The sequence below is a fragment of the Melanerpes formicivorus genome, unplaced genomic scaffold, assembly GCF_026170545.1.
Source record: "Melanerpes formicivorus ecotype bairdi unplaced genomic scaffold, bMelFor1.0.p_v2 SCAF_13, whole genome shotgun sequence".
Lineage (NCBI taxonomy): Eukaryota > Metazoa > Chordata > Aves > Piciformes > Picidae > Melanerpes > Melanerpes formicivorus.
In genome coordinates this window covers 5140243-5153655 of record NW_027142365.1, presented here as the reverse complement: position 1 = coordinate 5153655, position 13413 = coordinate 5140243, and the positions used below count along the sequence as shown (strand labels likewise).

General features: G+C 44.7%; 1 protein-coding gene across 1 annotated transcript in view; it reads right to left on the bottom strand.

Moving 5' to 3' along the window:
• OXSR1 (oxidative stress responsive kinase 1) overlaps window positions 1–13413 on the bottom strand; it is a 108016-nt gene that overhangs the window by 7720 nt on the left and 86883 nt on the right. Inside the window, exons 8-13 of the mRNA XM_068145932.1 lie at window positions 12572–12705; window positions 10070–10118; window positions 7759–7824; window positions 7405–7527; window positions 4055–4090; window positions 1996–2151 (exon numbers count right to left, since the gene is read on the bottom strand). Coding sequence (XP_068002033.1) covers window positions 1996–2151; window positions 4055–4090; window positions 7405–7527; window positions 7759–7824; window positions 10070–10118; window positions 12572–12705 — 564 coding nt within the window. The remainder of the gene's footprint in view (window positions 1–1995; window positions 2152–4054; window positions 4091–7404; window positions 7528–7758; window positions 7825–10069; window positions 10119–12571; window positions 12706–13413) is intronic.

The window sequence follows — 13413 nt, the reverse complement described above, 5'->3', positions numbered from 1 at the left end:
TAGGAAAGCTCACAAGAGGTGTCCATCTTTAGAGCATTTGTGATACCTCCAGTAAAAGGTTAATTGATCAGCAATCTCCATGCACAGAGAAGAACACCCAAAACCACACAACACCACCACAAAGCCCAAAAAGCAGAGAAGGGTTGGTCACACTTCCACTGCACAAGTCATCCGTACTGCACACGCTGAGGCAGGGGCTGTAAATCTGCAGATTTACAGAAGACAGACACAACATCAAGCTGAGAGGTCTTGACCAAGTTTTTTTTTCACCTAGATCATTTGAGTTTTCATGAGAGGAAAGTGGGGGGTAAAAAGAAAGTCCTTTAAAACTGGTATTTCACTGGATTGATTTGGCCTCTTGTGCCAGCAGCGCAGCTCAGGGCTTCTGATCACTATCTCGTTTCTGTTGAAGCTGCGAGCTTTACCAGGACACTCAAAACAAACAAGGGTTCACAGAGAAGCCCAGAGGTCTGCAAAACAGTAACCAAAGAACTAGGAGAGCCATAAAGAGTAACACACTGATATGAAAAGCTGTAAAGATGAACAACTGAACAACAGCAAGCTATAAAGGAGAGCACACTGACACCAATACCGATAAAGAACACATCGGCATCAATAGCTATAAAGAACAGCAAACTGACACCAAGGTATGAAGTCCACCTTGGGACAAGCCACCAACAATTAAGGCATCTGGCACTAGTGGCAAGGAGCAAGATACTCTGCTAGTGCAAATCCAAACACTTTCACTGGGACCAGCACTGCTACTTCATGTTACTGAACTGAGGGTCCTGGCCTTCACCGGTGCTGGTGTTTCAACGGCTGCATCCAATCCAGGGATTAAACACTGGCCCTTTTCCGAGAGATTAGAATGGGTTTGATATGAGTAATAAAGCCACTTTTAATGTGGCCAAGAATATGTCAGACCCCAGGTTCACTCATTTTGTTTCACAACTAATGTCTTTAAGAAAAGCTTTACAGAGGAACGTGAGTTGACTGCACTGAAGCGATCCACTTGTCTTTCTATGGTCTTTGAAATAATGAAGCATTTCTATGAAGGAGTTACACCTCAGAGGTAGTTTTCTAACACTTCCAAGTCTCTTCCTCTTGGGTCTGCCAAAGGCTAATGAGAGCCTGTTCCCCTCCAACAGCGACAGACTGTCCCCACCAACATTAGTGCCTTTTACAGAAGAGAGGTGCCACCACTCAGAAGTCTGGCAAACTCTGCCCTGCTTTGCTCCAGCAAACCATAAGATAGGCTGCAAATGTCTCAGTATCATTTGGGTTGGCCATTTTTCTTTTTGACAGAAGCCAGGGCTCTTTCTTGGCTTTGCTGTGCTAACCTCTCTGACCTACAGTCTACATTTTGGGGTGACATAGCTAAGAATTATTAACAACCTTGTCAAGCTCTCACATTCCCTGCAATCCCCTTCAAAGGTCCATTTTCCCCTCTCTGCTTGAAATGGAAGTGTTTTAAAGTACCACAAGGTTTAGAGCTTCCCAAAGATGGAGTTCCTCCACATTTTTTGATTGTTAAAAGGACAGTTTTAATCTGGGCCTCCTGTCTCTCTTCTGAAGTCTGGAGAACTTGCACGTTCTAGTTCCCTTCTCTCCACTCCTATCCCACAGATGCTGGTGATGCTGAGAAAAATCAAAGCCCATCTGTGCTGCACCTCAAATACCAGGAACAAGTAGCTGCCACTTAAATGTGACTCTCCTTTTTTTTTCTTACCTTTAGCTTTGCCTCAAGCCAGAGTCCATTCCCTAAACAGCATAAAAGGCACTGCTCACCCACAGAGTAAGAATGAAAACCTGCTGCACCCACAGTGACTCTCTTCCTTAGAAAGCCACCAGGCCAGCTGTCACTTCTGCACAAGCAGCAGCACTAAATCAGCTCCAGGCAAGCAGCTTGTGTGGCTTCAGATCATTTCAGCATGCTTGGAACAGAACAACTAAGTGCAAAGCTGAAAACTGGTATGGAAAGGTTTCTGATCTCACCTGGGTGGCTGCTGGGGCTGCTGGAGGAGCCTGACTAGGTGGAGGTACAGCAGTTTGAGGTTGTGCAGGGACTGGTCCTGCAGCCTGAGGTAGTTGAGTAGGTGCCTGTGCTGGAGCATTGAGTGAAGGACCTGGAGGCTCAGCTGGTGGGAATAGCTGAAAGCAAAAAAGGGATTTAATGAGAGAAGGAACTCAAGAGTTCTGATTCAATCACCAGCTTTCCTAAAAAGCACTTGTTTGACACACAAATCACTCTGAGAAATTCAATGTCAAGGGCATTCCCAGGTCTCCACAGCACTAACACTGATCCTAAGTTGGTGTTCAAGGGAATTCATGTGTACTTACATCCAGGGACACCTTCTGTCCTGACATTTGCAGGTTTTATTCACCAGTGAAGAAGGGTAAGAAACCAAGACATTAACATGACTGGACAAAAATCACACTCTGCAGCTAGCAAGGCCGGATGCACACAGATCACATCCTACCTTGGACAAGGACAAGCTATCCTTTCATTTCCTGCCTTCCCAAAATCTGAGTCCTACTTATACTTCCAAGCAGCCATGCACTCACAGCAGAGCAACTCTGCTTGGACTTGCAGCTCCTTTCAGAGAACACAGCCTAGCAAAGCACTGAGATTACCATCAACCATTTATCCATTCACACAATAGATGTCAAAGCAATCTGGATACTCAACTGACAAGTGAAATCAGAGCTTAAGGTCTTCAAAACACACAAGACTATTTAGGATTGGGGGTTAGTCCCTTGCAACAAAAAGAACCCACAACCAACAAAATATATGCAATTAGTGGGTGAGGAAAGAGCACTAAGTGAAAATGCAACCTTTTTTACCTATTCTGTTTCTTCAGAACAGAGGAACTGATTTTTGGCATGGTAGCCAAAGAACTCTAAGCCAGGTGGCACTTCTTCACATTACCCTGCAACTTACTCTGCTAAGAGGTTGGCAGTTTCAATGACTTTGAATATTGAAAACCTGGGCAGCAGATCCCCAAATCACTACATATTAAGGGATGCATCAAAATGGGGCAATGAATTCCGAAGGGATTGTGGCTTTCAGCATTCTCTTTCTGTGCCAGAGCTGTAGCCTTTCTTGAAATCTCCCTTTAAAATCAATTCTTGGAAATGGACAAAGGAAGAACAGGAGAGTCTAACCCAAGACTAATCTCTAGGAGACAGCTCTCTTTATCTTTCTATACAGGTAGGGAAAAGTAAGACAGAGCAGAGTGTCTAGAAGATAAGCACTCTCTCAGAGGAGAGACCTTATTGCTCTCTACAACTACCTGAAGGGAGGTTGTAGCCAGGAGGGGCTTGGTCTCTTCTGCCAGGCAACCAGCACCAGAACAAGAGGACACAGTCTCAAGCTGCACCAGGGGAGGTTTAGGCTGGCTGTTAGGCAGAAGTTCTTCACAGAAAGAGAGATTGGCCATTGGAATGTGCTGCCCAGGGAGGTGGTGGAGTCACCATCACTGGAGGTGTTTAAGAGGAGACTGGATAAGGCACTTGGTGCCATGGTTTAGTTATTTAGATAGTGTTGGATGATAGGTTGGATTCTATCCCAAAGGTCTTTTCCAACCTGGTTAATTCTATTCTATTCCTGAAAAGATACTCCAGTGTTCCTGATGGAAAAAAACACAGAACTCTCTTCAGATAGATTCTGAATTGCAACCAAACCACTAAGTTAGAGGGTGTAAACCAGGTATTTTAAAATTGTGATTTGTTGTGGGTTTAGGTTTTGTCAAAAACAAACTAAGAAAGGCAATCAGAACACCATTGCTCTCCTTATAATTAAGTTGTCATAAGAATCTTGCAACACAGATTTTTTTGCCATAGTAAACAAAGTTGAAAAGACAACACAAAGTTAACTCAGGAAGACCTCTTGTTATTACACAGCCAATAATTCCTATGACAGAGAGGTTTTCAAGCAGAGCTCAGCTAGATACTAGCTTCCCCTTTACACTGTATTTTTTTTTCAAAGACTAATGAAAATAAGTTCATTGCAACACCAGCAATAATGGGGAAGCCATTTGCAACTGTATCTTACCTCTGAATTCTGTACAGGTTCTTTCACTCTGGGAGACTGGAAAACAGAGAAAAAGCTGTCATTGCCTAGGCAAGAGCAAACTTAGCAGCCAGAAAGACTTGTCAGAACCAAACTGAATGTATCAAATCTATGAAACACAAGAAAGCTTTCAGGTTACATGTATGTATGTGGCAGTCTGGGCTGGGTGCCTCCTGCTGCTGCCACACGGGGTGCACCTCTGGTGCCCTGGGTGTCCAGCCCAGTAGATGGACACAGGAAGCTGTGTATTTCATACCCATAATGTCCTGCTCCCTATAAATCCATCTGCAAGGTCTCACACTTCTTTCTTCCCTCACTGCTACTGTGGGAGATGCTCCCTATCTGGTAGTGGAAGGGGAACTATCTCATGGCCTCTTAGGCCTGGCTAGGCCTAATGCCAAGAGGAGAAGGGGGAAGGGCAATCTCAGATCTGGCCATCTGATATTAGCCTAACAGTGGAGGGGGGGAAGAAAGAGCCCTGGTAGTTCTGGGTGTACCCTCAGGCAGGGAGAAGGGAAATGCTGGGATGCTTCTGGGCATGCTGTGAGGGATTCTGTATGCTCTGGGATCTCTTTTGTCACTGTGCTTGTAGCTTCTGTAAAACATTCACTGCTTTTCCATTTAAACTTTCCATCACTTCTGCAATCTGTTTTCTGTGGAGGATCTGCCCTTCAAACTCCCACAATGTATCAGGATGCATAGTAAAAAGGGACACCACACAATTTGTTGGCAACCTGATCACACCATCCAGAAGCAGAGAGTCACGTTTCAGAACTCACAGCTGATATTTGGACAGCAGCCTATAACACCCTAGGGTGCTATCATTGTTAACCATTACCAAAACCCAGTACTCTTGGAGATCACTCTGACTAGGTCAAACTGCTTGTACACCAAGATGGCAAAACCCATTTCAAGCAACCCAAGTCCTGAAAAGAAAAAGAAAATGTGTCTGCTAGGAAATAAATGTCCTTTGTGCAGTTGGAGAACCAGTTTGCAGACCAACTTGCCTAAAGCATACAGGACCTGATTGGAAGGGGAAAGTGAGCCTTACTTGTGCTGCTCTGTAGGAAGAAATCTCTCACCTACTTTCCTTGCCCTTGGACTCTGCATTATGTTATGCTTTCCATAAGAGAAAGCAGAAGAGTGACAGCTGTACACAAAACCAGCAGTTAAAACTAAGATAGCAGTGGAATGCAGGGGAAAGTGAAGTCAAAGCAACGTGATCAATCTCTGCTTATCAGTCAAACAAAGCCAGGGTGCTTAGTGATTTCACATGAGCAGAAAAGAATTGCAAAGTACTCATGGAAAACCTTGCAATTAAGATAGCCTGCAGCTTTGATTTCTAATAGGCCAAATTACCATGTGGAGACAGACAGGTGGGATGGCTTGGTCCATGTTGGGATTAATAAAACAGCTGTTCCTTCTCCACACAGTGGTCTAAAAGACATGTTGCAATGAGGATGGCATAAGCTCCACAGAAGAACCTTAAGTCTCATCATGCCACCCTTGAGTCACTTCATGCACTAACCAATGCCACTACCTCAAGAAATGCAGATCAGAGCAATGGGTAACACGTGACTCAGAGGCTTCCCATGAGAGGGGGTAAATAAGTCTGATTCTCAGAATGGTAAGTTGCACAAAGTCCTCTGGGCAGGAGGAGAGTGAACAATTCCTTCACAATGACTATGTGCAGAGAGTGTCAGGAAAAAGTCATGCAGCTGGGATGGTAAAGCTTGAAATCCATCTCAATGTGCTGAGTCTCTACTTGACAGTTACCAGGCAAGATGAAACATGTGGCACTGCTCCCAGAGATAAACAGCCATGCTCCACTGCTGCAGCACTGCTCTTTCAGGCACAAAGCTCATATCCAAGAGCACCTGGGTGCCTCAAGGAATAACTCCAAAGGAGCTTGTCTGACAGATCACAGTGTGCTAGACACTGCACAGACAAGTGTGGCAACACTGGCCCTGCCCCACAGTTAACAGCTAACCCAGATAAAGGGCAAACAGAAACAAACTAAGGAAAAATGTGAACACACAAAAAGGACACAGGATGGAAGTTAAGAGACATTCACCTAATGAAGGCACAAATAGGATGAGTTTGGGGATGTGCTGAAATGCATTAGTTCTAACTTATTTTTGCTTGTGTAGTCAAAGGTCAGACATGAGTAACTAGAGAAATGTGACCACGTGGCCACTGTGCCACTGCACAGATCTGCTGTGTAATGGAAGGTGAATGATTTAAGAGCTCACTATAGCACAGTTGCTTTAAACTTAACTGCAGAGAGGTAAGAAGCTCAGCAAGTCTTTATATCCAAAAGGTTATGCTGAGCCAGCAAGTCACCATACTCAACAAATCAAGCAGCTACTTCTGGTCCTGTCTATAATAAATATTTATGTACTTTCAGGGGCAAGGGACTTGTAAGATACACATTTCCACACAGGAAGTTTAGCCTATTTTTAATGTAAAGCAGAGACAAGGAAAAAAAATACAAACACAAACCCTTGTCATGCTTTTATGTGTGGTAATAATCAAGTATTTTAGCAAGCTAAGTCAATCTGCAAGGCTGCCTTTTTACTTCAAGGCTGATAAAATGCAGGTGCAAATGGAATCATAGAGTGATTTGGGTTGGAAAGGACCTCTAAGGATCAGCTACTTCTCCCCTCTGCAATGGGCAGGAACTCAAGGTGACACCTAGTTAATATAAGTTATTCTATCCTGCAATTAGTTAAAATTGCAGAGGGATTAGGGACAGGTGGAATTTATACCCTGTGTTTGAAATACAGCCAAAACCACAGGATAAACACTGGTCCTCAAACACACCACCCTATTGGTGGCAAACACTGGCAGTTTGGGTACAAGGGATTAAATACAAGAGGTGCACTCAAAAATCAGTGCAGGTCCTGTGTGTTTCAGGTATCAGCCATAAACCAAGGCCCTACTGATTTCAACTCCATCCTGGAGAGGGCAGTAAGACAAAAATTCTCCTGATGCTTCCAGAAGAGAGCATCTCAAACAGTCAGCACCCTTAAAAACAATGAGAATCTCCTAGATCAGGTGAATTAACATGCTGAGCTGGGAGTAGACCATCTCAAATCATGCTCCAAATGACAGTCAGCCTCCCTGAACCAGATCAGCTGTGCTCCAGAACGGTGATGGGAAACAGATCAGTACAATTTCTTCACCTTCAGTGAGCTCTCTCCAGTTCAGCTGCAAAGTTGAGGGGAAGGACAACTTATGTGTACCGTACTTAAGGCTACATCCTTCCCTGCTAGATTTAGACATACCAGTTAGGAAACAAAACAGAAAGAGCTATCATTCTGAGGACCCACCCTGAGCTGTGAAATTGCTGCTCTGCCTTCCTCACTTTCTTCATCTAGTTCATCATCACTCCATTCCCAGCCACCATCTTCAGTCTTATGAAGACGTCCGCTGGAACCTGGGACTCTCCGGACCTGCTCAGCACAAAGACACAGAACTGATAGGTCAAGCAGAAGTTTCCACACTTGATCTTTTTTAGGAGAAAGAGCACAACAGCATCTCAGGCTGTAGCATCTGCCAGGGTGCTTGAGTATTTTATTGAGATGTCCAGCTCTGTACTGCAATAACTCTCATTAAGAATGTGAACACAAGCCTAAGCACCATAGCACGAGTGCAACAGCAAGAGCCCAGGAGGTTTTCGTTACCTTTTTGGATCTTTCAGTGATTGTTGGTGCTCTCTGCAACATCTTCTCTTGTAAAAATTCTTTATTCTGCAAAAAGAAAAATATCAAACATTTGCACTGCTGAAAATGTCCTTTGATTCCTTCAGTCTCTTGGATAAAGAAGCTTAGATTATTTGCAGCAGAAAATGTTTTACGTGGCTCGTCCTCATTCCCCCAAAGATATTAACAACTTTCTTCCTTTGGACTTCAGTGCATGATGCTTCATCCTAAATACCCTTTCAGTCAGCAGTAGTACTTTCCCCATGAAAAGTGACATGGAATCAACCACCATGGAGTCATATCCTGCTGTGTCTGATTTACTGGGAGATGTATTTCTTACATTACAGCATCTGATATCCTGCCGAGAGATTTGGCATTCTTCCATTTGCAGATACTACACCACCTGGATCCAGCCCCTTTGCTTTATTCTACTCCTAAATTTATGCCTGTCCAACAGACAAAGGCAAATCTCAGGTGTCAGGCAGGCTGGGAAGCATGAACCCCTCTATGCTGGAGCAGTCAGACTGAGAAACTGGGGCAGCACAATTTAAAGTGGCTGAAAAACCATACAGCACATATGATGCTTAGAGAGGAAGCAAACGCAGTGATCACAACAGATTAAGTGTTAGGCAAGTGCTGTGATGCTTTATTACATTTATTCCAGCTTGCCAAACATCTGGGTTGCTGTAGATCCCATTCTCCAAGCAGTGCAGTGTGCAGCCAAACTGGTGGCTGCAGGGCGCACAGGCTGGGTGAGTACCCTGGCATTAGCGCTGGGATCTGCCTGACACCAGTGAGTTGGATATCCTGCCATCCCTGCCCATGAAGTGCTCCCAAAACTGCCTGGTGAAGGTTTCTTGTGAGGCAGGATGAAGCCTCAAGACACAGGCTGCCTCTTTGCTAGAAGTGGCTCTCAGGAGTATCAAAACCCTCTCACACAACACAAGCTGCATTTAAATATGGTTCTGTACAGACAAACAGAAGTTGGACTCCTCTATCCTCAAGTTACAGCTGTCAGTTTGGCAGGGGAGGATGAAGGGAAAGCAGTTGAACACTGAGTGTTAACTAGCACACATTTCCACTTCAGGTGCCAAGTTAAGTATTGCCTCATTTACAATGATGTTAATTTTCTATCACCACATATGCTAATATGTTACTCTGCAGCAGCTTAATGAAAGCATGAAGGAGATTCTGCACATAATGAAGTATAACGTGAGCCAGAATGCGCATAACCAAACAGAGAAAGGTCAGCAATGTGTAAACCATCTTGTCACTTTGGACACCAAGTGTGTATCCAGCATACAGATGCCTAAAATCCCACCATGGACAATGCAAACCTAGTTAAGACTGTCAAGAACCCAGATATCAATTAAAGGTGCCCTGGAGCAAGCTCCTCCATTTCATAAACTGGATCACTCTCTTGACTTCCTCAGTTGCAGCTGCCAATCTTCTGCCATCTTCAATAGGACACCCAGCTCCTGAACAGATACCTAGATGTGGCTACTTTCATTTAAGCATCTTAATCTGGGAGATGAAAACTACTTTTAACTGGGGATGCTGCTGCACTATCCCAGGCATCAGATATCTTTTCAACAGTTCAATCAGTGTTCTCCTATAAACTCATTTGTTTTGATCACAAGTATGCCACAGGAATAACATCAAATAAAAACCATGTCATCATTCTCATGGAAACACAAATTCTCCTTTGTACTATTTCTGCCTGTCTCCCTCAGCCAGACCTTGCACACTGCACATGAGCCAATCTCCAGGCAGTAATTACAGAAATGCTCACTGGCAGTTCGCTTCAAGGCTAGAATGAGAGATTTTGACCATTCTGTATCAGAGGATCTTCACTTTCCATGAGGCAGCATGGGGTGAAACAGTTTTAGGTAGCCCTCTGCACAGTGGGCCTCATTCACTGCTTTGCATACAGGCTGATTATAGAGTTTACTAAAATATAAGTTACATTTACTGCCACAGAGACCTTTATGGTTGGACAGGCAGCCAGACTGGCACCATTACAAAACCATTTAAAAAAGAACCCCAAAACCACTGAAAGCCATTTAAATGCTCAAGAATTTCTAGATCATTCCTCTAATAGCAGCATATGCGAGGAGGTACAGAAAAGGGATTTCATTCTGTTCACTCACAATGAGCCATTCATCTCAGCTATGCTGGCCCTAAGTGAAACAGCCCACACTCATGCCAATAAAGCTGTCACCATACCCATCATACTTCTGAAAAGTCCTCTCCACAGCCTCTGCACAGATCAGTTCAGGAAGTGTTTTCTTACCTTCGCTTTCGTGAAGAATTTGTGTCTCAAGAGTTCTGCTGCTGTCGGTCTGTCAAGAAAACAGATGCAGAAAAGAATCAGAAAGGCTGCCTTTGAGCACAGTGCTCGTTCCAGGTTGCTGCAGCTTGTTCTAACATGGCACCTCACAGGGGCACTGGCTTCTCCTCTACAACTGCCCTAAAAATGAGTCGATGTATCCCAATCAAATTTTACACCAGCATTCTTCTGCACACTCAAAGCCTATTCTGTTCAACAGCTGTGAATAACTTGTGGATGGGGTGGAGAAGTTGCTCCCATTTCAGTGCTGAACTTGAGGCCCTTAAAACCAGTTGGATGGGATCACAGAAGCAACATGCTCAAAACTGAGGGATCACCACCTACAGAATAGAATAGAACAGAATAGACCAGACCAGACCAGGTTGGAAGAGACCTTCAAGATCATCACGTCCAACCTATCATCCAACACCACCTAATCAACTAAACCATGCAATCAAGCACCCTATCAAGTCTCCTCCTGAACACATCCAGGAATGGTGACTCCACCACCTCCTCAGACAGCACACTCCAATGGGCAATCACTCTCTCTGTGTAAAACTTCCTCCTAACCTCCAGTCTGAACCTCCCCTGGCACAGCCTGAGACTGTGTCCTCTTGTTCTGGTGCTGGTTGCCTGGCAGAAGAAACCAACATCCACCTGTCCTACAACCCCCCTTCAGGTAGTTGTAGAGAGCAATAAGGTCACCCCTGAGCCTCCTCTTCTCCAGGCTAAGCAACCCCAGCTCCCTCAGTGCAGCAGAGTGCAGGACTCCCCATGTGTGAGTAATGGAGTTCTTTCAGAGACACTTGATTATACATGTGTAATTAGTTCTGATAAACACAGGCAATAAACCTTTGTGTAACAGCAAAGGAACAAGTACAAACTACTTCCCCTTTTAAGGTAGACTTTGGGATAAATATTGGAAAATAAAAGGCAGCCCATGGTCAGTTGAGAAGGAGACCCACATGAGAAATGACCAGCTCACAACATTTCCCACACTGCACTTCAACAGTAACAGCGTTTCATTGGTGACTTGCTAAGGTCATTCATAGCAGGGTTGATTTCACCTCAGACTCCAACAAAAATCATCCACTAAGAAGTGAGCCCTCAAAAGAGTTGGAGAGCACTAAGTTCTCTTTGTGAACCCATACAACTTCCATAAGCATTTCTCATTCTGCTCTTCATGAGCTGACCTCCTGCTCCCATACACGGGAGGTTGGCAGTGGCTATTAGTGGTGCTTGAGATGAGAAAGGGTAAGTCATGATTCAGACTGATCCTGATCTGCACACATTCTAACCTGCAAGGGATAGGATATGCTTTAGAAAGGAGAAAACAACAACATGCTGGGAAAAAAACCCTGCTACCAGCATTTATCAAGTACTCCACTGGATTCATTAAACATTTCAAGAGTAAAGCTTGTTAGAAGGGAGAGATCCCATCTCATGCTACACGAGAAGCCTTTGTTCCTGGATCTGTCACAAGAGGGAACTGAAAAATGTCTTCATTATTATCATTTTATGAAGAGACTTTTCCCTTTCCAGAAGTAGTTTGCTTACTGCAGGGGGGGGAATAGAAAAAGAAAGCTAAGGTATAAAAACTGCTCTGTGGGAATGCTTGGTTCTTCCCATCTGCATTTTAAGGCAAACTGGTTTTAATGCTCCTTTAAACAGCTTTGCAGACTGGCAAGCACCATGACTGGCCTCCACAGAAACGCATCTGAGCTGTCCCATGCTGTGGGTTTCAAACAGTTCTGTAGGCAGCTGGACCCTGGTGCAGCTTTGGAGGATGCCACGAGGTAACAATACCATGCTATCCTGAGACCCTCCACATGGGCACCACCCACCCCCTTGGTAGGATTGCTACCACCACTGAGCAGCCAAAGCTGCTGTTAAAAGCTAGACTGAAAGCGTCATTAGGTCACTTAAGCAACCTGCATCGATGAAAACAAGTTGGTAACACTTGCCAGTGTTATCCTTTATTGTCCCTCCCAAGCCAAGTATTCCTTCTAATTAAGCAAGTCCAAACTACACTGAAGGCTTTCATTGCACTGGTGAACTTTAAAGAGTTTATTTCTGGAGCTCTGCAAGTAAACACATATTGCCCAAGGTGTCATTGCTGATTTATAAGCACAGAGCAGTTTTGACAGGGAACAAAACATGAAGTGCAATCACCTGCCTGAGGTGGCCCAGGGGAGAATGGCACTACACGTGGAGCGGACTGGGATGCGCTCCAATTAACCCGAACGGAAGATGTGGGCCCTGGCCCAGCATGATGCCAAGCATTTATCCTTTACTTTTAAGGACAGCCAAGAGAATTTGCTGCCACACAGCAGGACTGCTGCATTCATTGTGCCTGAAGGCTGGAGGGACAGAGAGCTCCCCAGCTTTACAAAATTGAGGAATACAAGGAGGTTTTGGGCTTGCCTTAGCGGGGGGTGTTACATTTTTGCTGTGACCTGGTCTTACCTTTTCTCAGGGTCTTTTTGTAGGCACGATGAAATCATCTTCCTAAACGACTTCCCATACTTCTTCAGCATCTCCTTATCTTGCACCCCAGTTTCCAAAGACGGAGGATCGTTCTGTAGCGTCAGCATTAAAACCTGGAAGAATTATGTCTAGAGGCAATGAGACTTTCCTTGGCCTTTGTTAGCGAGGGATCTTGGGGACGCTGGGTTTTAGACAGGCATTTGTCATCAGGCACCTCAGTCAACAAGGACTGCTTCATTATAACAGCTCTCTGAGGGCAGCCAAAGCTCAGAGGGAAGCTTCTTACAATTTAGGCTGTCTCCTCACATTCACCAGACAGCTAAAACTCACCCACCTTCTCCTCAAGGCAATTACAGGGCCTCTGCTTCCCACATTCGCCGGCTTTATGGAAACAATTACGTTCAAAAATATTACACTTCTGCAAATTCTGGCTGTCAGTTGAGAGATTCAAGAGTCATACCACAGGATCCAGCAAGAGTTACCTCCACCTCCTCTCCTTGGGAAGCCAGGCTAATTTATACCCAGTGATTTATGCTACTGTTTTCCCATCACATCTCCTGGCCCGCAGTGCCATCCGAGGGTCAAACGCAAGGTTGGGATGTGCTTTCAGGCCTGTTTGGGGTGATTAAAGGCCTAAGCATAGCAGAATTTCTACTGGCCTGCCTTCCTTTGACATGAGCAGCTGCACAAGGCATTTGGTTCAAAGGCTCTGTTTAGATATCCCTGCAAGCACTTCTTAGCTAGGCATCAAATCAATGCAAAAGCAGAAGGGCGACATAACAAAATACAAGGGTTCACTTCCATGGACCAGTGTGACAGCA